The sequence below is a fragment of the Leishmania mexicana genome, chromosome 34 (assembly GCF_000234665.1).
Source record: "Leishmania mexicana MHOM/GT/2001/U1103 complete genome, chromosome 34".
NCBI classification, from domain to species: domain Eukaryota; phylum Euglenozoa; class Kinetoplastea; order Trypanosomatida; family Trypanosomatidae; genus Leishmania; species Leishmania mexicana.
This window is the reverse complement of record NC_018338.1, coordinates 1169720-1192503: the sequence shown is the minus strand read 5'-3', so window position 1 is coordinate 1192503 and position 22784 is coordinate 1169720. Positions and strand designations below refer to the sequence as shown.

At 55.9% G+C, this 22784-nt stretch overlaps 4 protein-coding genes across 4 annotated transcripts; all 4 read left to right on the top strand.

Moving 5' to 3' along the window:
* Positions 1–1635: 1635 nt before the first annotated feature.
* Positions 1636–3444, top strand: LMXM_34_3110 (conserved hypothetical protein; the record flags this gene model as incomplete). The annotated part of the gene is made up of 1 exon (XM_003879258.1): positions 1636–3444. The coding sequence occupies one exon, from the start codon at positions 1636–1638 to the stop codon at positions 3442–3444; it is 1809 nt and encodes a 602-aa protein (XP_003879307.1).
* Positions 3445–5057: 1613 nt separating this feature from the next.
* On the top strand, positions 5058–7838 carry LMXM_34_3100 (putative ATP-dependent RNA helicase; the record flags this gene model as incomplete). The annotated part of the gene is made up of 1 exon (XM_003879257.1): positions 5058–7838. The coding sequence occupies one exon, from the start codon at positions 5058–5060 to the stop codon at positions 7836–7838; it is 2781 nt and encodes a 926-aa protein (XP_003879306.1).
* A 4861-nt stretch (positions 7839–12699) lies between these two features.
* LMXM_34_3090 (conserved hypothetical protein) lies at positions 12700–13986 on the top strand (the record flags this gene model as incomplete). The annotated part of the gene is made up of 1 exon (XM_003879256.1): positions 12700–13986. The coding sequence occupies one exon, from the start codon at positions 12700–12702 to the stop codon at positions 13984–13986; it is 1287 nt and encodes a 428-aa protein (XP_003879305.1).
* A 5268-nt stretch (positions 13987–19254) lies between these two features.
* Positions 19255–20793, top strand: LMXM_34_3080 (putative glycerol kinase, glycosomal; the record flags this gene model as incomplete). The annotated part of the gene is made up of 1 exon (XM_003879255.1): positions 19255–20793. One exon carries the CDS (start codon positions 19255–19257, stop codon positions 20791–20793), a length of 1539 nt encoding a protein of 512 aa, XP_003879304.1.
* Between the last annotated feature and the right edge of the window lie 1991 nt (positions 20794–22784).

Genomic DNA, 22784 nt, shown 5'->3' with positions numbered 1-22784 from the left:
TTGTCGCGTGCGTCCGGCGCTGCTGCTGCTGCAGCTTCTTCGCGTGCCTCCTGAGACGTCACCCTGTATCAGATGTACACCCCTGCCCTTCTCCACGCTCTCTCTCTGCAACCCTTCATTTCCTTGTTCCCTCACCGCATTCGAAACCTAATCATCACCGCAGTAATAAAAAAACAATTCAAACCACAACAACCACAACAACAACCACAGCAACCACTGATCGACTCCAGCAACGTGGGCTCTAGCTCGCTTTTCATATTTTATCCTCCTTTCTGCCGTTCAAACTAGCATAGCGTGCCCCCTTCATTTTCGTTTCGTATATCTCTGTGTGTGTGTGCGTGTGTGCGGTTGTCTGCTTTTGTGGGCGTTGGTGCCTTTCCACACTCCTGTTTTTTGTCTTTTTTTACTAGGCGACGTCATTGCTCACCCGTGTGCTACACGCGGTGTTGTCCAACGCGCTGCGCAAGCCCTCAGCAGAAGATTGATACACCTTGCCGCTGGCGGTCGGTATCAGAGGGAGCGATACACACACATACTACTCAGAAAAGTCTTTCTCTCTTTGCTCCCTCTCTCCCCCACGCACTCCTACTTTACTGGTCCCCACGCTTACTATTTTGGCCTGTGTGTGTGAAGAGGATTACCGTTGTCTTTCACGTGCTTCACTTTTTTTTCGGTCTGTTCTTCTCCATTTGAACTGTTTCAACTCTCTACTGACATAACACACGCAGGACACCCTCCCTTCTCTATATTTCTTTTTGCATGTAGTCGCTCCATCAATCGACCCTGAGCGAAAACGAAGACTAACCCTCCTCTTCCACATCTATACATATAGACGCGAGTGCTTGTGTGCGCGTGCGTGGAGTTTGCTTGTGTTTGTCTCTCGGTGAGTGCAGCCAGTCCCCTTCCGCTCCCCCATTCACCTCTGTCCCCCTCACAATCCCTCTTTGCGTGTCTGTGCTGTGTGTTGGCAGCGTTCCACCGCTGTACGTTCGCCCCTTCTTACTCCTTTTTTGCCTTTGTCCCTCCCCCCTTTCCCTTCTGCGGACATTTTTTGGCTGTTTTCGTGTGGCCCCCGCTCTTCCTATCCCGCCTCTCACAACATACGAGTTTTCGCTGTCCACCTCTCGCGGTCGCCGTTTTGGTGTCACCCCTCCGCTTGAACCTGCTCGCTACTGGAAGTCATTCTGTCGCAGCCTTGTCCCTCATTCAGGAAGGTCTGTCGGCGTGTGTCCGTCGACCCGACGGTTGCTGCCGCCGTCCTTTACGTGCCAGGCTCTACTCCGACACCAAGTCCACTTTTCCGGTGATCTGGCCACTACTGTGCGTTTCTGTTTCTCTCTGCTCTCTCTGGGCTATCGCATAATTCTTCCCCAGCGCTGTTGTCTATCCGTCGGCTGGCCCTTCTCTTTGTCTGCTTTAGGCGCGGAATAACCGTTTGTGCGCCAGTCTACTCTCGCACCACAGAAGACTCACGTTCTTCTTCTTTTCGTTTGTTGTTTCTTCTGGCACTCCCACGAGCACCCGTGATTTCAGTGCAACGTTACGCCTTGGTGCTCCGTTTGCGACGTCGGCACTGCTGCGCTTTGTTTGGTGGGTTGTGAGTCAGGATCGGGTAGCCGAGCGTCACTGTGCAAAATGGAGCCGAAGCCGAATTACAGCAGGGTCTGGGTTACCAGCGCCGCTGTCTTAACTGCTCTCGTCACGCTGATGATACGCCGGCGCAAGCAAAAGCGTCAGCTTGCTTGCCGGACGGCAGCAGATGCCATGCACGATGAGCTCGCACAGGCGCTGAAGCACACTCTGCTTCCAGTTCTCGTGCGCCCCGAAGACCTACCCGCTGGATGGGGGGTGGCCCCTCCGGTCTTCTACCCTCCGTACTGCGCCGCCATTCCGCTAGTGCTGCCGAGGGAGATGCAGGAGTTGGAGAGGGATGCTAGTGGCGTGCGTTCAGCGAGCACGTCGAGGCTTCAGCGAGGCGGCGCAGACGGCTTGGCCGTGACGCCGTCCGTGTTTATCTTTTGCAGCTACACCGGGTACACACCAGGTCCCTTCGCGACACGGCAAGACGAAAAAGTCTTTCTCGCCGAGGTACTGGCGCACCACCCGGTGCTTCGAGAGCATCTTGCCGAGAAACCGGTGCAGTGGAGTCCGCTGCCAGAGTCGGCGCCGCACGCGGACACAGATGTCAAGAGTGCTGCCGCCGTGCCCGATGGGAGGCGGCCGAACTGTTTCCCGCGCACCTTCTGTCACGTTCTCGTCAGTGATGAATGTGCCATCCTGGCAGGCATGAACGGCCCTTATACGGTCGTCGCGGTGCTGACCGATTTTGTCGGCGCGTCGCCGCTCTCACGGACAGCGAGAGCCCCCGAAGACGGTGAGGAGAGCGGAGGGAAGAGAACTGACAGTGCTACGCCGCCAACGATTTCCGAGAAGACGGAGCTCGCTGATGCCATAGAATGCATTGCACGCGCTACTATCAAAGTGCCACTCGTCACCCTTGGAAGCGACTCCGCGGCGCGCGCCTTTCGCGTTCCGGGCACATCCTTCGCGGCCCACCACGGCTACTACCGCGTGGTGTGCGCGCGGGAGAGGCGCGAGTTGGAACTCTGCGTGCCGCCGGAATGGACGGTGCGGAGCGAGTGTGTGAGCACGTCTCGCACGACTCCCGCCGCGTCCCCGGTTCCAGCTCGCAGGCCGGTCTCGACTGGGGGCGAGGATGCGCAGTCGAAAGGGACTATCTTGACCCTCTCCTTTCCACCGTCCTCCTTTATGTCGGAAGGCCGCGTGGATGTGCACATCTCTGCGGAGCTTTTCTCCGCTCTTTTCGAAGACCCGCAGGCTGCTGCGGCGACGCTGTGGGCGGCCTCCGGCGCCACGGACGTCTCCAACCCCGTGGCCAAGGCGACGCTGGGGGCGCTGAAAGCGCGACCGCTGCCGGCGTCCTCGCACGCGTGCACAAACGTCGTGACAATGGTATACGTGCAGCCCAAGTTCGGTGTGCTCTTCTCGGTAAACCCGCGCTCCGCCGTTGTCTATGAGCCGTGGATGACAGAGCAGCCCACGATCCTGTACTACCCGCTTGGCGACGCGGCGGAGGACGTGGAGTCGCCGCGGATGACGATTGAGTACGTCGTGGAGCTGCCCAAGACCTGGGAAGTCTTCGCCAACGATGACGAAGAGTTTGTGCACAACGTCCTCTTCCACTTCACCAGTGGGGAGGCGGCGGCGATCTCGACAACTTTGACGGGGATCAGCGGCATTCGCTGCGCCATGTTCCACGAGACGCGCGAGAGCCGCCGCTGCCGCACCTACGTGCTGCCGCGCGGGGCGACGCTGCTAGTTATTCGGTGGGAGACGTTGGCGGAGAGCTGGGACAAGGACCTGCCAGTGTTTCAGCAGACACTCGACACCCTGCACATAGATGCTGTAGCCATGAAACAGTAGGGCGAATGGCAGCATCTTCGTGCGGTGTGTTTGCCTGAGGACCGCTGGTCCGCCGCTTTCCAAAATGCAGAAGCGAGATGGCAGAGAGGTAATGAGTGAGGTGCCGCTTTCGCTGTTATCGCTGTGTCTGCCCCTTCCTCCTTCTTTCAGCATTCTCTGACGACTCGCATCCAGCGATGTTCAAGGAGAATGAACGTGCCTGACGGGTACGGCCGATGAAGAAAAATGCCGAATGGATGCTGGAAGCGAGGCGCGAGATGGTCGTGCCAGAGAAAGGGATGTAGAGAGAAGCGGAGGGGGTAGAGACGAGCGCCGCACGGTTGGAGGAAAGGGACGTGAGCTAGGGGATGATGGCCGCAACTCGGAATTCGGGTGGCTGGTTTTATTGTCGAATGAACGGCGGGGGGGGGAGGAGGCTGCGAGTGGAGTTGCCTGACCTCATCAAGAGAAGCGTGGAACGACGCTGTTGGTCGCGCCACGTTTTTTGTACGTGCGTGTATTCTCGTGTGGTGGGCGGTGTAGGTGTGCGCGCATGTGTGGCAGGGGATGAGGATGCCACCTATCCTGGGTGTGACCCTCGCGTACAGACAACTTGAGCGACTCCCTGGATTTCTCCCCTTCTCTCCCCCTTATTCTGGCTGACACGTCTGGGTGCCGGCGTTGGTGCTGGTGCGTGCATGTGTATGTGCGTGTGTGTGCAGATGTGCCGTGTGCTAGCAAGGAGCCCTTCCCAAAGACTCCTTTTGAACCGCGGAGGACAACTGTATTTAACAGCAAAATGTGTGAGTGACGCATAAACACGGAAGGATGGGGGGCACCTTTCTTGTGAAACATGAAGGGCAGTCGTAGCGTTTACTGCTCGTGAACGACTGCGGTGAGGCAAGGCAAAAGGCGCGGGACGGTCGTGCTTCTCTGTGCTCTCTACTTCCATTTTCCAGCGCCATAATCGTCACCTTTGTGCGCAGAGCGACGTCCTCACACGCAAACAAGAAGCAGAAGACAGCTGAAAGAAAGTTTCCATTCCTACTCATGGGCATCGGGTTGCAAGTGCCCACACGAGAACGGCGATGTGTGTGCGAGTGTCCATGGAACATCCGCCTTTCTCCTTGAAGATATGGCGTGTAACAAAGGCCAAGTGGACATGTCTGTGGTGCCGGTGCTGAGCTAGGTGGCAAGGGGACGTGGAACGCAACGCGAGAGGGAAAAGGGTGTGGAGAGAGGCGTGCGAGTGCGCGTCTCTCTCTCTCTCGGCTTTCCAGCCTCAGAGGCTGACGGTTGTTCTCTCCGTTTGCGGGGTTTCTGTCATCTCCTCGCGTCTCGCCGCGTGCGCAAGTAGCCTGCTGCATTGCCGCTTCAGGCCCGCTCTCTCTAAATGTTTATGAAACTATTTCTTGCGCTTTCCTCCCCACACATCGTTTTGGTCCCCTTTCCGCACCCCTCGGATGGCGTGCATTTGATGCTGCATACTTTATCGACTCCCTCATCACACACGCACATCACACACAAACACACACACGCCCACGTGCTACTTGTTCTCACGTGCCGCACATCACCCATTCTCTACCTCTCGAACACCCCAACTCCCCCTGAGCAGATCGAACCCGAGTGCATTTATGGAATATATCAACGATAAGAAAATCTCCGACACTGAGTATCAACGAGATGGCGCCGTGGAAGGTGGTGATGTAAACACCTTCCGTGACGACCGACCCGAATACTCACGTGGTGGACGCGGCCGCAGGGGCGGGGCTCACCGATCGGACAACTGGCGCTCTGACCCTTCGGGCGGCGGCGGCGGCGGAGGCAATCGCGACGACAATGAGGAGTACCATGGGGGACGCGGTGGCTACCGCGGCGGTCGCGGCGGCCGTGGCGGTGGTCGCGGTCGTGGCTCCTACAATGCCTGGACAAACCGTGAAGCCCGCGACGAGGACAACGCCAGCCCGGCAGCGTCTGATGCCGCTGGTGACCGCGCCTGTACCAGCAATCCTTCCACGACTCCGGCTCCCGCCAGCGCTCCTGCGCCGGCTGCTGCTGCTGTGCCAACCCCGGCGAGTGCTACTGTGAGCGACCCGGAGAAGGCGCCGGCCAGCCTTCCTGCTGAGGCTGGCGGTTTCGCCCCTCGTGCGCACGAGAGACGGGAGGCGGCGGCTGAGCCCTGGAACCGCGAGGATGACCGTGGCTACAGCCGCGGCGGACGTGGTGGTTACCGCTCTGGCGGCCGCAACTGCGACGGTGGCTTCGGCGGCCGTGGTGGTCGGGGTGGCCGGCGCTACTACGATGCGGAGGAGGAGGGCGGTAGCGGCTACCGCCGTCGCGAGTATGATGACTGCGAGGGTGAGGAGGGCGGCTACTCTCGCAACAACGACAGCGGCTATGGCGGTGGAGGCTACCGTCGTGGCGGCTACGGCGGTCGTGGAGGTCGCGGTGGCCGGCGTTACTACGACGACGAGGACGACTACGGCGAGAGTGGCGACCGTGGCGCCGACCGTCCCGGCGGTACGGGCAACGAAGACGACGACTACGAGGACGGCGGCTACGATGCCTACCGCCGCGGTGGCTCTCGCTGGCGTCGTGGGGGTTATGGCCGCGACTACGACCACGACCGCCAGCGCGGACGTGGTGAGCGTGGTGGTCGCCGTGACTTCCGCTCCTTCCGCAACGAGGACGACGCCGTGGAGGAGTCCGGCGGCGCTCAGGGCAACGCGTGGGCCTCGTCGCCTGCGCCGACGGAGGCGCGGACGGTGCCGCAGGAATCTATCCCGGCTCCGGCGACTGCCGCTGGCGCGGTTGCGCCGCGCTCAGCCGTCCCGGATCCCGCGAGGGCTGAAGAAGGCGCGCCTTCGGCAGATCCCCCGCAGACGCAGCCGGGCATTCGTCGCGTCACACGTGCCTCGCACCTGCGCCGTAATTGCCACGACGAGGCCAAGGTGATGGAGCTCTTTGAGCACCGCCACCGCCAGTCGGGCATTTCACTGGACAACTACGACAGCATTCCGGTTGAGATGGTGCCGCGCGATGTAAAACCCGTGGAGGACTTCGCCGATCTGCTTGTCGAGCCGGCGCTGGCCGCTAACATCGAGCGCTGTGGCTACAAGAAGCCGACGCCTGTGCAGCGGTACGGTATCCCGGTCGCGCTGTCCGGTAGCGATCTCATGGCGTGCGCGCAGACGGGTTCTGGTAAGACGGCTGCCTTCCTGATCCCCGTCGTGCAGTACATGCTCGTCCACGGTGTGTCGCCGGCGCGCCAGCGCAAGAGCTACCCCATTGCGCTGGTGCTGGCGCCGACGCGCGAGCTGGCCGTGCAGATCTTTGACGAGGTTCGCAAGCTCACCTTCAACACGGATATCTTCTACGACGTCGTGTACGGTGGAACCCGCTACCCGCAGCGCTTCGAGCAGGATATCCTGGTCGCCTGCCCTGGCCGGCTGCGCGATATGTTCAACGAGGAGTACCTCTCTTTCTCCGCTATCAAGTTCCTGATTCTCGATGAGGCGGACCGTATGTTGGAGATGGGATTTGAGGAGCAGATCGAGGAGCTCGTCGCGTCTCGCTACACCGATATGCCGACCGTCGATGAGCGCCAGACCTTCATGTTCAGTGCCACATTCCCGCAGCGCATCCTCAACCTCGCCAAGCGCTACCTGCGCCGCAAGTACTACTTGCTTACCGTCGGTCGTGTCGGGTCGACGACGAAGAACATCACCCAGACGATCGAGCACGTGCCGGACAACGAGAAGATGGACCGCCTGCTGCAAATCATCTACGGCCACGAGATGAGCGATATGGTGCTGATCTTTGTGGAGACGAAGAAGATGGCTGAGGACGTAAACCGCCGCCTGCACCGCGAGGGCATCAGCAGCACCACGATCCACGGCGACCGTCGTCAGCAGGATCGCGAGGCGGCCCTCGAGGATTTTAAACAGAAGGTGACGCCCATCCTGGTCGCAACGGATGTGGCCTCTCGTGGTTTGGACATCCCTGATGTGGCGCACGTTGTGCAGTTTGACCTGCCGCAGGAGATGGACGACTACACGCATCGCATCGGCCGTACCGGTCGCGCCGGTAACAAGGGTATCGCGACTGCGTTTTACAACCGCAACAACCGCCGCCTTGCGCTCGACCTGCACAAGTACTTTTCGGAGCATGGTCAGGAGATTCCCAAATGGTTTCAACAAGAGGCGGAGCTCGTCGAGGGCGAGGCGCTGCTGTCTCGCGACATGGGAGGCGGTGGGCGTCGTCGTGGTGGCGGTGGTGGTGGTGGTGGCGGTCACCGTTCCGGCGGTCCGGGCGGCCGCGGCGGTGGTGCCGGTGGCTCATGGGGTGACAGCCGTCCTTCGGCTCCGTCTGGTGGTGGTCGCCGGGGCGGCGGTATGGACGACGGTGGCTTCTGAGGTGTCCCCACTTTTTTGGAGCCGTTTATCCTCCCGCCCTTCCCTTGGCGCGCACTGTCCCGCTTAGTCCGGTGACCAGGACGATTCCAGGCCATGCCTACACACCCTATCACAGCTGCGCAGACGCACACGCATTCGCATCCACCAACGCGCAATGTGTTCCCGGGCGAGAATCGTCTTGCCTGTGGTTCTGTGCGTGTGTTTTGGTAGTATTTTGTATATGTATGTTCGAGAGGGACCCTTCTCCCTGGCTCCCGCGCAGGGAAGGCACTGTGTGCCGGGAGTCGGTTCCCAGTCTTTTCGTTCTCACGCCTCGTCTGGGCTCGCTGAGAGTGTTCTCCGTTCTTCCTACGCTTGACGTGTTTTCTGTTTCTTGTACTGTTAATGCCACCTGCAGGTGTGCGTGGAGCTGTGGACACACGTGTGTGCCTGTGCAGGTGTGTGTGTGTAGGTGTGTTCCCTACGTTGGTGTCGGAGTGGAGCTTCTTTGCTTTGTGTTGGTCTTTCTGTCACTTTTTTCTTCCCTTTTTTTGTTGGGGTGTGCTTGCTCTTGCTCTCTCGGGGGATGAGCGTGTGTGCGTTGGTTGGGATGGATGTTGACTTCTCGTGGCTTGAGGTGCCGTGCAAGAAGTCAGTCTACACAGACACACACACACACACACACCCATACATGCACAGACACATGAACACATACATACATACACACTTGGACCACCGCACGTACCCGTGTTCTTCTTCTCAGACTCTCGCTCCGGGCTTGTATGCATCTGTGTATGTATGTATGTGTGTCTGTGTAGGCTGTCATTTTGTTGTTGTTGTTTACATTTTTGTTCATTTTCGTTTTCCTTTCCCACAGTTTTACTGCTTTTACTGGGAGAGTACTTTTTTTGTTGTTGTTTGCTGGTTTGTTTGTTTGTTTGTTGTTTTCCTCTCTCTGTCCTTCGTATTTTTTTTTGTTTTGTTTCCGTTTTACTTCGCTCTCCCGTGTGCAGGAAGGAGAGATCATTCTTCAGTGGAGGAAGCCTCGCACCACCACTACCCCTTCTTTGTCGTGGACGAGAAGAAGGAAAAAAACGCTATAGAGAAGCAGCCTTACTCCCCTCCCTTCCACCCGAAAAACAAAAAACTGCAACCACGAACACAAACCAAGCTGAAGGAGGGGTGCTTATATATTTGGCAAGGTGAAGAACAATCCTTAATGGTAAAGGACAAAAACAAATCTTCTTGTCATGTGTGCGTGTGTGTCCTTGAAGAGATCCGTTGGGAGAGATGCTCGCTAAGTAAGTAAACAGGAAAACGCACACGCACACATGACAATGAACTCCCCTCCCCCCTCCTCCTCCTCCCTCCCCCCAAAAAAAAACAAAGAAAAAGAATCAAGCTTACATCACGGACTGTGCCTGTCCCCGTTTTTTTTTTCTATGATCTCCTCATTTCGTCGTCGCCTTCTCGCCATCTCTCTGTGATTTGCTTCTTCATCATTTTGTTGTTGTTGTTTTGCTTTGGTTTTCTTTCATTGGCTTTGGTTAGGCTCTCCCGTTTCTTTCTCTCCGTCTGTTCTTCTCTTCGTTTTTCTTTTCCTTTTGCACAAGCATGCACTCTTACCCACTCTCGTGAAACACACACACACACACACACGATGATGGCGTGGTTGTCGTTGTTCTATTTTATTATCACGTATGTGGTTTTTGTTTCATTTTTGTTTGTTGTGGGTGCTTGCGTGTGTCCGGCGAGGCTGTGTGCATCTGCGTGTATGTGTGTACGGTTCTCCGTCTCTTTGTTGTCTATGTCGTTGTTAAATTGCTGGTTGCGTGTAACGCAAAGCAAAGATCGGTTAGGCGAAAAAGAAAAACATATATAGTTATATATATATATAGTCATCTATCAAAGTTCATTGAAGAGCTGCGCACCCTAAGACCAAAGCCACGGGCCTTTGCTTTTTCTCGTTGCCACAGGCCATAGACACCTCCGCTGTTTCTCTTTCTCAGACGTTTTGTGTGCGTGTGCGTGTTTTGTTCAGTGATCCATGGTCACCGACAAAAAAGCATGCGTCGTCATTCGCATCGTGTGTTACATTGTCTCAGTATCTCGGTAGCTCTCTGCCCCCCCCCCCGTGAGCCTTTATGCCTGCATGCGCCGCGGGTTGTGAACGGGTTCTGAATTTTGCACACAAAAAACGTTCACGCACCTGCGTACACGCGCAAACACCTATACAGCTGCGCTCACCCGCGTGTACTGCGATGTGCCGTCCACGACAAGCGAAAAAAAAAGGACAACGAAGTAGCGATGGGAAGTGAAAACGAAAAGTCGAACACGAAGAAATAACGAAGTTGCAGAGGGAGTGTGTATGGGTAGACCGGGAGTAGGGGAGGGGGAGGGGTAACAAAGTGCGGAGGACGAGACAGCAGCGCAAAGAACAAATACCGCCCGTTTTTCGAGTCACTCAACAGCTTTCTTTTTTCTTCGTTGTTTTCTCTCCGTTGTTCCTCTTTTCCTTTTCTAAATGTGTGTACAATGTTGCTGACTATGTAGAAGGGATACGCGTCGTTTGGTCAGCACACGTGCGCGCTTTCGCATGCGTTGACGCACACTTCCCAGGTGAGTGTTTGCCTCCCCTCCACTTCCCGCTTCTTTTCCTTCTTGGTACATTTTTTTCTCGGTGGCTTCCTCTCACGGTTTTTCTTTTTCTTTTGCTGACGTTGTGTTTTCGGGATCTTGGACCGTGATTCAAATGGACGGACAAGAGTTGAGGAAAGAAAAGCATGAAGGGAGAGGGAGGGGACACAGGCACACATGTGGTGTGAACAAAGAAAAAGGAGCGAACGCACGAGCAAAGGCGCGCGCGCGCGAGGGCAGAAACACACACCAAAAAAAAACATCTCTCAGACAAAGACACACACACACACACACACACACTTATGAAGCCGCAGGGAAAGATATAAAAAAAAAGAAGATAACAAAAAGAAGTCCGAAGAAGAAGTGTTCAGAAGGAAACAACAACATGAAAGAAAGCCAAGAGGATGGGCCGCACTTCGTCCTGCAGACGACATACTCTCCTCCTCTTTTTCAGTTCCGTAACGAAAAGCTCGCTGCTCCCTTTTTTTATGTGTGTGTGTGTGTGTATGTGTGTGTTTGTGTGTCGTTCTTTTCTTTTTGCTCATTCTTGCGCTTTTTTCATGTTTTCCACGTTGCCTGCCTGTCTGTCTGTCTTCACTTATAACCAACGCAAGGGCACATAATCCTGTTTTCCGGTAACCGAAAAGAAAATGGAAAAGGACAAAAAAAAGTGACATACATCGGAAAATGGGAAATCGGCGGGAGAGAGGATCACGCGATGTCGAGGTGACTTCGAAACGAAGGAGAGGCGCTGACGGTGGTCCCTCTTCATCTAGATGCCTCCTTCCGACGCAGGCCGACACACACGCTTTCCACCTCTGCCGTGCCAGGCTGCTTCGGTGCGTGCACCGGCAGTTCTTTGCATCCACCCTCGTTTCGAGAGTTTGTAGGAATACGTGGGTGCTTCGAGCTCTCCATCACCGATCCCGTCAGCGGAATCACATCAAGCGGAACAAAGCGTACTGGGCCTGCTTCGGCGCACTCGCCTGTGCATTTTTCTTATGGTCGCCCGCAAAAACTCTCGCCGTTTCACTTGCTCCTCTTTCTCCCCCTTTTTCTCCTCCGCTTCTCTTGCACGAGCTGTACGTTTCGTCCGCTCACCTCTACGGAAGCGCGCACCTTTTGCCTCCTCGTATAGGTGCGGTCGCCGATCGCACGTGCCATCTCGTCACTTCCTCGTATGCGTAGATCTTTGCTTCACACGCTCTCTCTCACACAAACACCGCACGCACATTCGATTTGTCTCAGTCGCCTCCGCGTTTGTGGTGCCTTGAAGGCGGCTTGCTGTTGCATGTCCATTCCTCTTTCGCCCACTGTTCTGTTTTCAAGTATTGCAGTAGTCCCAGAGAAGTCATATCTCTGCCCTGCACCGCCTCCCCTTCCCCCTCTCTGCTCCGTTGGGCCACGCAAATAGTTGCCCAGGTATTTTGCTGTGCACTACATCGTCTGCGCACCCACTGTCCCTGCAGCGTGTCATTTATCTAGTTTTGTTTGAGTGCAGCCAGTGCCAAGCAGAGCGTAGCCTCTGTAGCAGCCGCACGCCAAGCAATCTCTGCCTCTCACCATCTGTATCCTTGGAAAATCGTCTAGGCAGAGGGACGCGACTCTTCGTTTTGTTCTCTCCCACCTGCTTGGCTCCTTCTCCTTTGCCTGGGAAAAAGGAGGAAGCAGAGAGCAGGCAAACCAACGCAGCTGGCTGTCGATCTCGATAGCGCATGCTGGGGATCAACATTGTATCCCTGTCGAGCTCGCCCTCCGCTGCTTTTTTTTGGTGTTGTTTTTGTTGGATGATGTGTTTCTCCTTTTCTTTTCTCTTTGCTTTGCCGTGAGGAGATCTTCTTCTTTGTTTGTTGTGGCCGCTGTGTTTTGTTTTTTTGTGTGTATGTGCTGCACTCTTCGATTATTTTTTCCTTTTTTTTTGGAAGGTGGGGGGCTTGATTCACGATTGTTTACGACCCCTTCTCCCTCCCCTTTCCGGCTTGCCAGGCACCCATACAAGCATACGCACGGTACACACCATCGGTGAGCAAACGATTACGGGCCTCAGCACATTCCTTTCTCCTGTTATTTTTTCTTTGTCTGTTTCTCCCAAACGCATCCGCTCTGCTCTCCCTCTTTTTCTTTGTGTGTGTATGAAGGGAAGGGGGAGAGAGAGATCTCCTTCTCCTTCCCACATTTCACGGATCGGCCCGGGTATTTGTGTTTGTGTGTATTCGGGTGTGTACGTTTGCCTTCCTTGATGCCGATGCTCCGCCGCACTCTCCGCTGTCTTGCCGCGCATAGCGACCACAGCGGGCCGTTGAACCCTCACCAAGTCCTCGGCGTTTCCCCGGGAACGCCCTTCGAGAAGGTTCGACATCGCTTTTACGAGCTCACCAAGAGGTACCATCCAGATGTGGAGCACGGCGACCCCGTCAAGTTCCGAGAGATCAACGCCGCCTACCGCGTGTTGCGCGCGCAGTACCGCCAGTCGTCTAGCAGAGAAAGCGCTGCAGAGGAGGCGCGACGCTCGCCTTCCTCGCGATCCCGCCAAAGGGAGACGCGAGAGACCCCTACCGGCGGCGCCTTCTGGGCGGAACGAAACGAGCAAGTGCGCAAGGCGAATGAGCAGCGGGAGCGGGAGCGCTGGGCCGCCGAGGAGCGCGACCGTCGTCAGACGAGAAAGCATCGCAGTTTTCTTCGCGAGCTGCTCGTGTTCCTCAATGGGTCGGAGATCGCCATCTCGATTGGGACGGTGGTGATCGTTCTTCTGTACAGCGTTGAGCGCTACCACACGGTGAACCGCATGCTCGCCGAGAAGCGACGACGATTAAAGAACATGGACGAGGGCCTGCCCCCTCCGATGCCGCTGGAGGTGGATAAGACGTTGATTGACAAGTACAGTACACTGCCAGAGGCTAGAGAGCAGCAGATTGATGCGCTGCGCATCCGCGAGGAGTCCTCCTACCGCCGTGCTACGCAAAGGAAGTTTGAGGACTTTCGGGAGTTCATGTTCGTCTACGACCCAGAGGCGATTGCATCGCGCAAGGTAGCCTCGGCACGCTTCAGCTACCAATACATTAAGGAAGAGGAGATCCCAAAGCGATGCCCGATCTTGCGCGAGTTCAACTCGGAGAGCCGCACGCGTCATTACGGTGCGATCCAGAAAGAGCTAGAGCAGGCTATTCAACGGACGCCGTGGTCAGCGCCGGATGCCGCCTACGCTGGCGCGCTCGTGGCGAAGGGGCTGAGCAGCATCGCGATGAACAGCCCAAACACCACTAAGTGGACGTTTATCGAGTACACAGACATGGACAACGGCTCGAAGAACGCGAAAACAACGTGCCTGGCTGCGTTGCGCAACCTGCGTTTCGGGCAGACAGGCATGTGCCAGCGCGTCGCCGTCACCGGCAAGTCCGAGCTCCAGCCGATGCTCGTAGCTCAACGGGAGAAGGATTTGAGGGAAGGGGTTTTGACGAAGCGCGCCATTGTCACGGGTGGTGAAGTACCGGTGAAGGACCTTTCAGTACCGCTCCGATCCATGAAGCTGTAAGGTGTGCTCGCTCTTCGCACACAGCAGCTGATATGCTCTCGTTCTTTCTCTACCTGTCCTGTGTGCTACTAGGGCACGTGCGCCTGTGGGTGTCTGTTCTCTCGATTGACATCCAGCCGACGACGTGCGTAGATTTCCTTCTGCACAGACCCGGTGTCGCCTCTTCTTTCTCAAGGAAACAGATGCGCGTAGTGGGTGTGGGAGAGCTGTAATGGAAGACCAATGTGAAGGCGATACTGCTTCAATGATGGGTATGGGTATGCTGGTCGTGTTTGTGGGTTGCTTCGGTTGCGCGTTCGAGAACCCTCACATCCATCTGCTTCTTTGCCCTTGTCGACTTCCCCTGGCTGCCCTTCTCTTCTGCCAGTCTGCCCAGTGCGTGGTGATTGGCCGGGGTGGTTGGATGGGTGGGGTGCTCGCTGTAAAACACACACAAAAAAAGAGAAGTAAAGCGGTGCTGAGGGTACATTCGTTTCTGGCTGTTACACGGAGCAGATTTTGCCTGTGTTGTGAGGAAAGCACACTACACGCGCCGCGTTTTACGAGAGAAAGACAGATGAGGCATGACGCATGTCAGAGTGTCGCTGGTCCGTCTCTCCGCCTCCACCTCTGTCTCATGCTGTGCACAATTTGTCGTGAGTGAGAATGCCTATGCAACTGCCACCCTTATCCTCTGCTGCGACCGCGGCTGTATGTGTCTTTTTTCGGGAATCGCTTATCCCATCCCCACCACAACATGCGCAAACGTTGTCTTTGCTTTTCCTTTGCTCTCTCTCACACTCTCTCTGCATGCGTGTCTCGCTCATGTTCACAGGGTAGTCGCGTGCGACTGTTTTTTTTTTTCTTCGGTGTCATAGTCGCAAGTGTTCCGTGTATTGCGCTCCTACCTGCCCGTCGGTATCCGCTCAGCGATGCGAAAACTGTCCAGTGAGTGATGTATACCGTGGCCTTTTCGTCACTGTCGCCATGAGCAGAACGTTGTGCTTCAGCAGAAGAGGTGCGGCGTAAGCGTGTGTGTGTGTACTTGGAGGAGTGGTTGTGTGTGACCACGTGGCTGTGTGGGGTTGTATCTGCATGATTTCATCTTAGCGTCAAGAAACATCGCTGATTGTTCTTTGGATTTAAACGCAAGCCGTAAGCAGTATGATCGCAGAACGCACGAAACGTGTGCACCCATCCAAGCTAATTTGCCTGCTGAGCTGTGTCTCGTGCTGGGAGAGAAGGAAAGCCAGAGAGGTGCGCGCGTGGCAGCCAGGAAGAAAACGGCGACACGACTGTGTCGGTGGAAGTGCTAAGGAGGCAATAGGATGCCTGTGTTGCAGGATGTGCGAGGTGCGCGCCATCAGAAGATGTCGTCACTTCAGCTTCCGACAAAAAAAAGAAAACATCACCGATTGTACGTCGCATGCAAACGTAAGCCGAAAGAGGTATGGATAGTGAGTGGGGTGGGGCGCACCATGAACCGTGTGTATTGCCGTTGGAAGAGGGGAGGGGGTGCGCCTTGGTGAAAGTGCAGGTGAATGCGTTTCATCGTGAGAGCCGGTACTGAAGGATGATCCACGTTTAACACGAATTCGACACTGAGTCGGACTAATACCCATGACGCACCGTGTCCTGACCGTGGAAGCGGCCCTCTGTGTTGCCTCTGCCCCCTCCCATCGCGGATGGGGCGGACGCGCGCAGCGGGTACACTGATGGAGCCGCGTATGCATAGAGCTGGAGGCTGACGAGGTGGGCTTTTAGAGGGGAGGGAAGGAGGAGGGGTAGCATGCACAAAGCACGTCTTCCCCGCAAGTAGAGATGGCCGCGCACGACGGGTGCCGTTGATACTGCTTCGGCTCACAGACTCCGACTTTTGCCTTTGCCGTGCTCGAGATGAGGCACGACTCATGCCGAAGATGCTCTTGTCGCTTCCCACTGCTGTCATTTTATCATCAGCTGTCCACTTTGGGTTAGTATACTTGAGCAAGATTTCGCTAGCGATGAGGAAGAAGATACTCGATTTACAGAGAGGAAAGTACGGTGTACTCCTCTCTGCTGTCGCGTGGTGTGCTACGGTGCTGTATTCCGCCTCCTGTGAAGTGTTCTGTCAATCACGAGGACGCTGTTAGTGGAGCTTCCCGTGAGGTGTGTATGTGTGTGTGTGTGACCGATTACCGCGCAGGCGAGCTCACCTAACGATTTTACGACCCTCATTCGAAAAGTGAGGAAAAAAGGCAGCGCAAAACGGGGTCTTCATGAAGAGGCTCAGTAAGACCGTCTGCACTGTGGATCTCCGAGACACTCGTTGATGCGACCGGCACTACAACAATGCCCGTCTTGCAGTCAACGAAGCTTCACAAAGGGAACTCGTCCACGACAACGGCAACAACAAAAAAAACGAACATACCCCTGTGTGTTGCCTCATGGAACTCCCAGCGAGCACACTTTGTCTCTCGCTTCTACTCTTCCTTTGTCTCCCCACCTCCTCACACCGTCATCTCGACATATATCTCCGTATTGGTGTGTGTGTGTGTGTTCCCTCGCATTCGCGAATGACCCATGAAAACGAGATCTCTGTGCTGCGCTGCGGTCAATACCCCCCCCCCTTTTCTTGCCCATCTCACGCTCTCCTCTGTTCCTCGCACATGTACATGATTTCCAGTGCGCACACACCTCTTTGATTTTTTTCTTCGGTGTCATAGTCGCAAGTGTTCCGTGTATTGCGCTCCTACCTGCCCGTCGGTATCCGCTCAGCGATGCGAAAACTGTCCAGTGAGTGATGTATACCGTGGCCTTTTCGTCACTGTCGCCATGAGCAGAACGTTGTGCTTCAGCAGAAGAGGTGCGGCGTAAGCGTGTGTGTGTGTACTTGGAGGAGTGGTTGTGTGTGACCACGTGGCTGTGTGGGGTTGTATCTGCATGATTTCATCTTAGCGTCAAGAAACATCGCTGATTGTTCTTTGGATTTAAACGCAAGCCGTAAGCAGTATGATCGCAGAACGCACGAAACGTGTGCACCCATCCAAGCTAATTTGCCTGCTGAGCTGTGTCTCGTGCTGGGAGAGAAGGAAAGCCAGAGAGGTGCGCGCGTGGCAGCCAGGAAGAAAACGGCGACACGACTGTGTCGGTGGAAGTGCTAAGGAGGCAATAGGATGCCTGTGTTGCAGGATGTGCGAGGTGCGCGCCATCAGAAGATGTCGTCACTTCAGCTTCCGACAAAAAAAAGAAAACATCACCGATTGTACGTCGCATGCAAACGTAAGCCGAAAGAGGTATGGATAGTGAGTGGGGTGGGGCGCACCATGAACCGTGTGTATTGCCGTTGGAAGAGGGGAGGGGGTGCGCCTTGGTGAAAGTGCAGGTGAATGCGTTTCATCGTGAGAGCCGGTACTGAAGGATGATCCACGTTTAACACGAATTCGACACTGAGTCGGACTAATACCCATGACGCACCGTGTCCTGACCGTGGAAGCAGCCCTCTGTGTTGCCTCTGCCCCCTCCCATCGCGGATGGGGCGGACGCGCGCAGGGGGCTCACTGACAGTACGCTGAGTGGATGGTTGAGGCAGACTCTGCTCGACGCGAGAACGCACCTGTGGTGCTTATTCACCTGCTGTATTTTTGCCTGTGCCTGGGTGCATGAGCAGTAGTTGAGTAGGCGACTGCCGCCTTGTCTCTCTCGCTTTTGGGTGCTGCTTCTCGTTTCGGCCTCAGGGAGACGTTATGGAGAGTGCAGGCGGCGTAGAACAGGCTCACGTTACTACAATGATTGCAGCTTTCTTTGTGCTTGCACTGTGGCTGGTGCGCGCTTGCACGTCCCACGTGTCTCGTGTTCAGTCTCTAGCTTATGCGGCTCTAAAAGATGATCCACGTTTAACACGAATTCGACACTGAGTCGGACTAATACCCATGACGCACCGTGTCCTGACCGTGGAAGCGGCCCTCTGTGTTGCCTCTGCCCCCTCCCATCGCGGATGGGGCGGACGCGCGCAGCGGGTACACTGATGGAGCCGCGTATGCATAGAGCTGGAGGCTGACGAGGTGGGCTTTTAGAGGGGAGGGAAGGAGGAGGGGTAGCATGCACAAAGCACGTCTTCCCCGCAAGTAGAGATGGCCGCGCACGACGGGTGCCGTTGATACTGCTTCGGCTCACAGACTCCGACTTTTGCCTTTGCCGTGCTCGAGATGAGGCACGACTCATGCCGAAGATGCTCTTGTCGCTTCCCACTGCTGTCATTTTATCATCAGCTGTCCACTTTGGGTTAGTATACTTGAGCAAGATTTCGCTAGCGATGAGGAAGAAGATACTCGATTTACAGAGAGGAAAGTACGGTGTACTCCTCTCTGCTGTCGCGTGGTGTGCTACGGTGCTGTATTCCGCCTCCTGTGAAGTGTTCTGTCAATCACGAGGACGCTGTTAGTGGAGCTTCCCGTGAGGTGTGTATGTGTGTGTGTGTGGCCGATTACCGCGCAGGCGAGCTCACCTAACGATTTTACGACCCTCATTCGAAAAGTGAGGAAAAAAGGCAGCGCAAAACGGGGTCTTCATGAAGAGGCTCAGTAAGACCGTCTGCACTGTGGATCTCCGAGACACTCGTTGATGCGACCGGCACTACAACAATGCCCGTCTTGCAGTCAACGAAGCTTCACAAAGGGAACTCGTCCACGACAACGGCAACAACAAAAAAAACGAACATACCCCTGTGTGTTGCCTCATGGAACTCCCAGCGAGCACACTTTGTCTCTCGCTTCTACTCTTCCTTTGTCTCCCCACCTCCTCACACCGTCATCTCGACATATATCTCCGTATTGGTGTGTGTGTGTGTTCCCTCGCATTCGCGAATGACCCATGAAAACGAGATCTCTGTGCTGCGCTGCGGTCAATACCCCCCCCTTTTCTTGCCCATCTCACGCTCTCCTCTGTTCCTCGCACATGTACATGATTTCCAGTGCGCACACACCTCTTTGATTTTTTTCTTCCTGTGCCTCCCTCCACACACACACACACACAGATTGACAGTAACATACGTACATGCGCGTGTGCGAAGCCGAACAGAGTGCTCGTACCTGTACAAGGACGATTTCCAATTACGAAAAAGAACAAAGAAAAAAAAACGACACACAAACCACCAAGTAAAAAATAAATCTGAAGGGCTTTTTGCGCCTCGCTCTCCGTCGTCTGTTCTCGTTATCTGCTGCTTCTCACATCTCTCTCCGTCTCCCTCTCTGGTGTCTCTCTATATAGTAGTATCCCTCCACGAACAGACACAAAAGGGAAAGAGATAGAATGCCGTGCGTCGCGTCTATTGACCAGGGCACCACCTCTAGTCGGTGCATCATCTTCGACGAAACGTTCACCATTCTCTCAGCGCACCAGCTGTTCCATAAGCAGATCACGCCGCGGCCTGGGTGGCTGGAGCACGATCCGGAAGAGATCTACAGCAACTGCTGCCTCTGCCTTGCCGAGGCGCTGAAGAAGCTGCGGTCAAAAGACCCCAAGCTCGCCAAAGTGGCAGCGATAGGTATCACGAATCAGCGTGAGACGGGTGTCGCCTGGGACCGCAAGACCGGGAAGCCACTGTGCAACGCCATTGTGTGGAGCGACGCCCGTACCTATGAGGTGAGCAACCGCATCGCGACACAATGTGGCGGCGGCGACAGCAACTTTGCCGCCAAGATTACTGGCTTGCCCGTTAGCACCTACTTCACCGCCTTCAAGTTCCGATGGATGTTGGAAAATGTCCCAGCCGTCGCCGCGGCGCGTAAGAGCGGCTCGCTACTCCTCGGCACTATCGAGACGTGGCTGCTGTGGAAGCTGAGCGAGGGCAAGGTGTTTGTGACGGATGTGTCCAACGCCAGTCGCACCTTCCTAATGAACCTGAGGACGCAGCAGTGGTGCGACAAGCTCTGCCAGGAGCTCGACATTCCACGCGCCGCACTGCCGGAGATTCGCAGCAACAGCGAGCGCTACTGCGATGTCACAGCCAACGATCACGGCATCCGCGATGCTCTCGGCGTGCCGACGCCCGTGACGGGCTGCATTGGCGACCAGCAGAGTGCCCTGTTTGGCCACATAGGTCTGCAAAAGGGTGATGCCAAGAACACGTATGGCACAGGCTGTTTTGTGCTCATGAACGTGGGTGCGGAGCCGCAGTTCTCGAAGCACGGCCTGCTTGGCACTATTGCGTATAAACTGGGTACCGAGCCGGCCAAATTTGCCCTGGAGGGCTCCATTGCTGGCGCCGGCGCCACGGTGGAGTGGATGCGGTCCAACCTTGGCTTCTTCGACCACCCCATGGAGATGGAGAGCATTGCCCGCAAAGTGAGCGATACTGACGGAGTCGTGCTCGTGCCTGCCTTCGGCGGTCTGCTCGCCCCGTACTGGGACCCGACTGCTCGTGGCACCCTTGTAGGCATGACGTACAAAACGAATAAGTCGCACATAATCCGCGCCGCCCTCGAGGCCATCTCCATGCAGGTGAACGCAGTGATGCTTGCTATGAAAGAGGACAGCGGCGTTGAGATCAACTGCCTGCGCGTCGACGGTGGGCTCACGCGCAGTCGCCTGCTCATGGAGATGCAGGCTGACATCCTGGGTGTGAACCTTTACGTCCCGCATCTCACCGAAACGACCGCTCTTGGCGCCGCCCTTTGCGCTGGCCTGGCTGTTGGCGTCTGGAAGTCGATCGAGGAGGTGCAGAAGACGGCCAAGGATCACCTGCGCGGCGAGACTGTGGCCCCAGTCACGACAGATGAGCAGGTGCGCAAGGCTCGCCTGGATGCCTGGAACGCCGCCGTGAAGCTGTCGCAATGGGCGAAGCTGTAAGCAGGCAGAACGCCAAATGTCGGTGCTTTTCTGGTCTCTCGTGTCCTCCACTTCCATGACTGTCCACGCTTACCATTCATGTGCGCTCGGTCTACTCTCAGCGCTGTGCCGCGATCGCGAATACGATCTCGGCAGGGACGAAAACACGCCGTGAAAGAACACCGCGTCAGAAGAGGAAACGTGCATTCCTTGTTCTATGCTGCTTCTCGCACACGTGTGTGCATGCGCTTTACTGTTCTTGTTTCCGCGCGCTCTGCCTTTTGTTTTCCCTTGTGGCTGCTTTGCTCTCTTGGCTCTCCCGCCCCCTGGCGGCTTTGTCTGTTTCGTGTTCACGGAAAACGAAGTGACGGCCTCTCCACACCGACAACGAGTACAGCGTGCGGGAGGGAGGGAGGGAGGGAAGGAGAGATGGCGCCTCCTCCTCCCCCCGCCGCCTCGCCTTCCTTTTTATTTGGCGTCTACTCTTCCTTGTTGGCTATCGATGCGTTCTTCCTTTCTTATTTTATTTTGTTTTTGTCTCTACCCTTCTTCTTCTGCTCTGTGTCTTTTTACGTGGCTGTCGTATTCGAATTTCATGGGCGAATGTGTGTGTGTGCGTCAACAGGCTGTGTCTCGGGCCCTTCTCCAAACGAGTGAGGATTGTACGCAACTTTCCGGTGATCGACGCGCACTTGGACATCCACACGTGCGAGAAGTTCCCCCCTCCCCACCAAAAAAAGGAATATCAGGGATGAGCAGCCTTTCTTTTCCGCGTTATCAGCCTGAAGTAGAGGTGGAAAGGGTGAGAGGTCATTCGTGTGCGTGCCTTCTGTGCACTTGTTGAATGAGCACCTCGTATATTTTTCCTTGAGGCGTGATCACTGGGGAGTGCTATGGTAGCGGGGCACCATCTGTGACCGTTCGGCGCCCCCCATGCGCGAGCTCTTCTGCTTGTGCGCCACATCGCAAAAACGTAAACCCAGGGTACTACCTCGGGCGGCGACACAGTTTCCTGTACGCGGAAGCTTCCCTCTGTTGGCTCACGTGTCTTTTCCTACCCCAACAACTCCCCATCTGGCTGATCGAAGCGCGAAGCCGAGGCAGTGCATAATCTAGAAAGGATGGAAAGAGAGGTACTTTGGACGGTATGCACCGACGGCGGAGACGGGTCAGGTGCCTCCTTTGGCGGAGGCAGGAATGGGTTGGGGAGCACAAACGGCTCGCAGAAAAAAACTGGGAGTGGTGGACGGTGACATCAATTCTTGTAGCACTGGCGTCAGCGATCCCATGGCGACTGCGTTTTTCTGCAAATCGTGGGCTACACAACAAATGTTCAGGGGACTCTTCGCAGCGGTGGCCACACATCCAAGGCGCGACTTTTACAAGCTCGTCGACCCCGAGGATGCGGGCAAGGTTGACCGTGAGAGGAGCAGAGCAGGTGAAGATGTTGACGCATATCGGGCATTGCACATTTTTTTCACATCACCGCACCGCAAAAGACGCGTCGATTCGGAGAGCGAAAAAGTGTGTGACGGTGCCCGCGCGTAACCACGTGTAGTGGTGGGGTAGTCCATACATGGAAAATTACCCAGGCCCACCCCGGCCACGTCGCTACCCAGGGGTTGTCTGCCGGAGCCCACGCCGCATTCGCCCACCTCGAAAGGCAGGTGCGCACGCGCTTGGCTTCCTCTATCGTGTGGTAATGAACCGCAGCCCCACGTTGTGGTGGTCTGCTTTGCCACAGGAGAAACTTGCTTGAGGCCACGTGCGTAAACCTGCACCCGCACCCGCACGCGCCTTTCAATAGACGAGGGCAGTGTGTTCCTCATCACAGTGGAAATAGTAATCTGTCTGATGATCGAACAGAGTTGGCGCATGCCTACAGTCGAGCGGGTTGCCTCATGCTCTTTTTTGCCGAGCTTGGTTCTCGATGCGCGCGTTTGTGAAAGGCACGTAAAGGCAAGAGCGGGATCGAAGTTCGAGAGCGCAGTGATCATCTATGGCGATGGAGG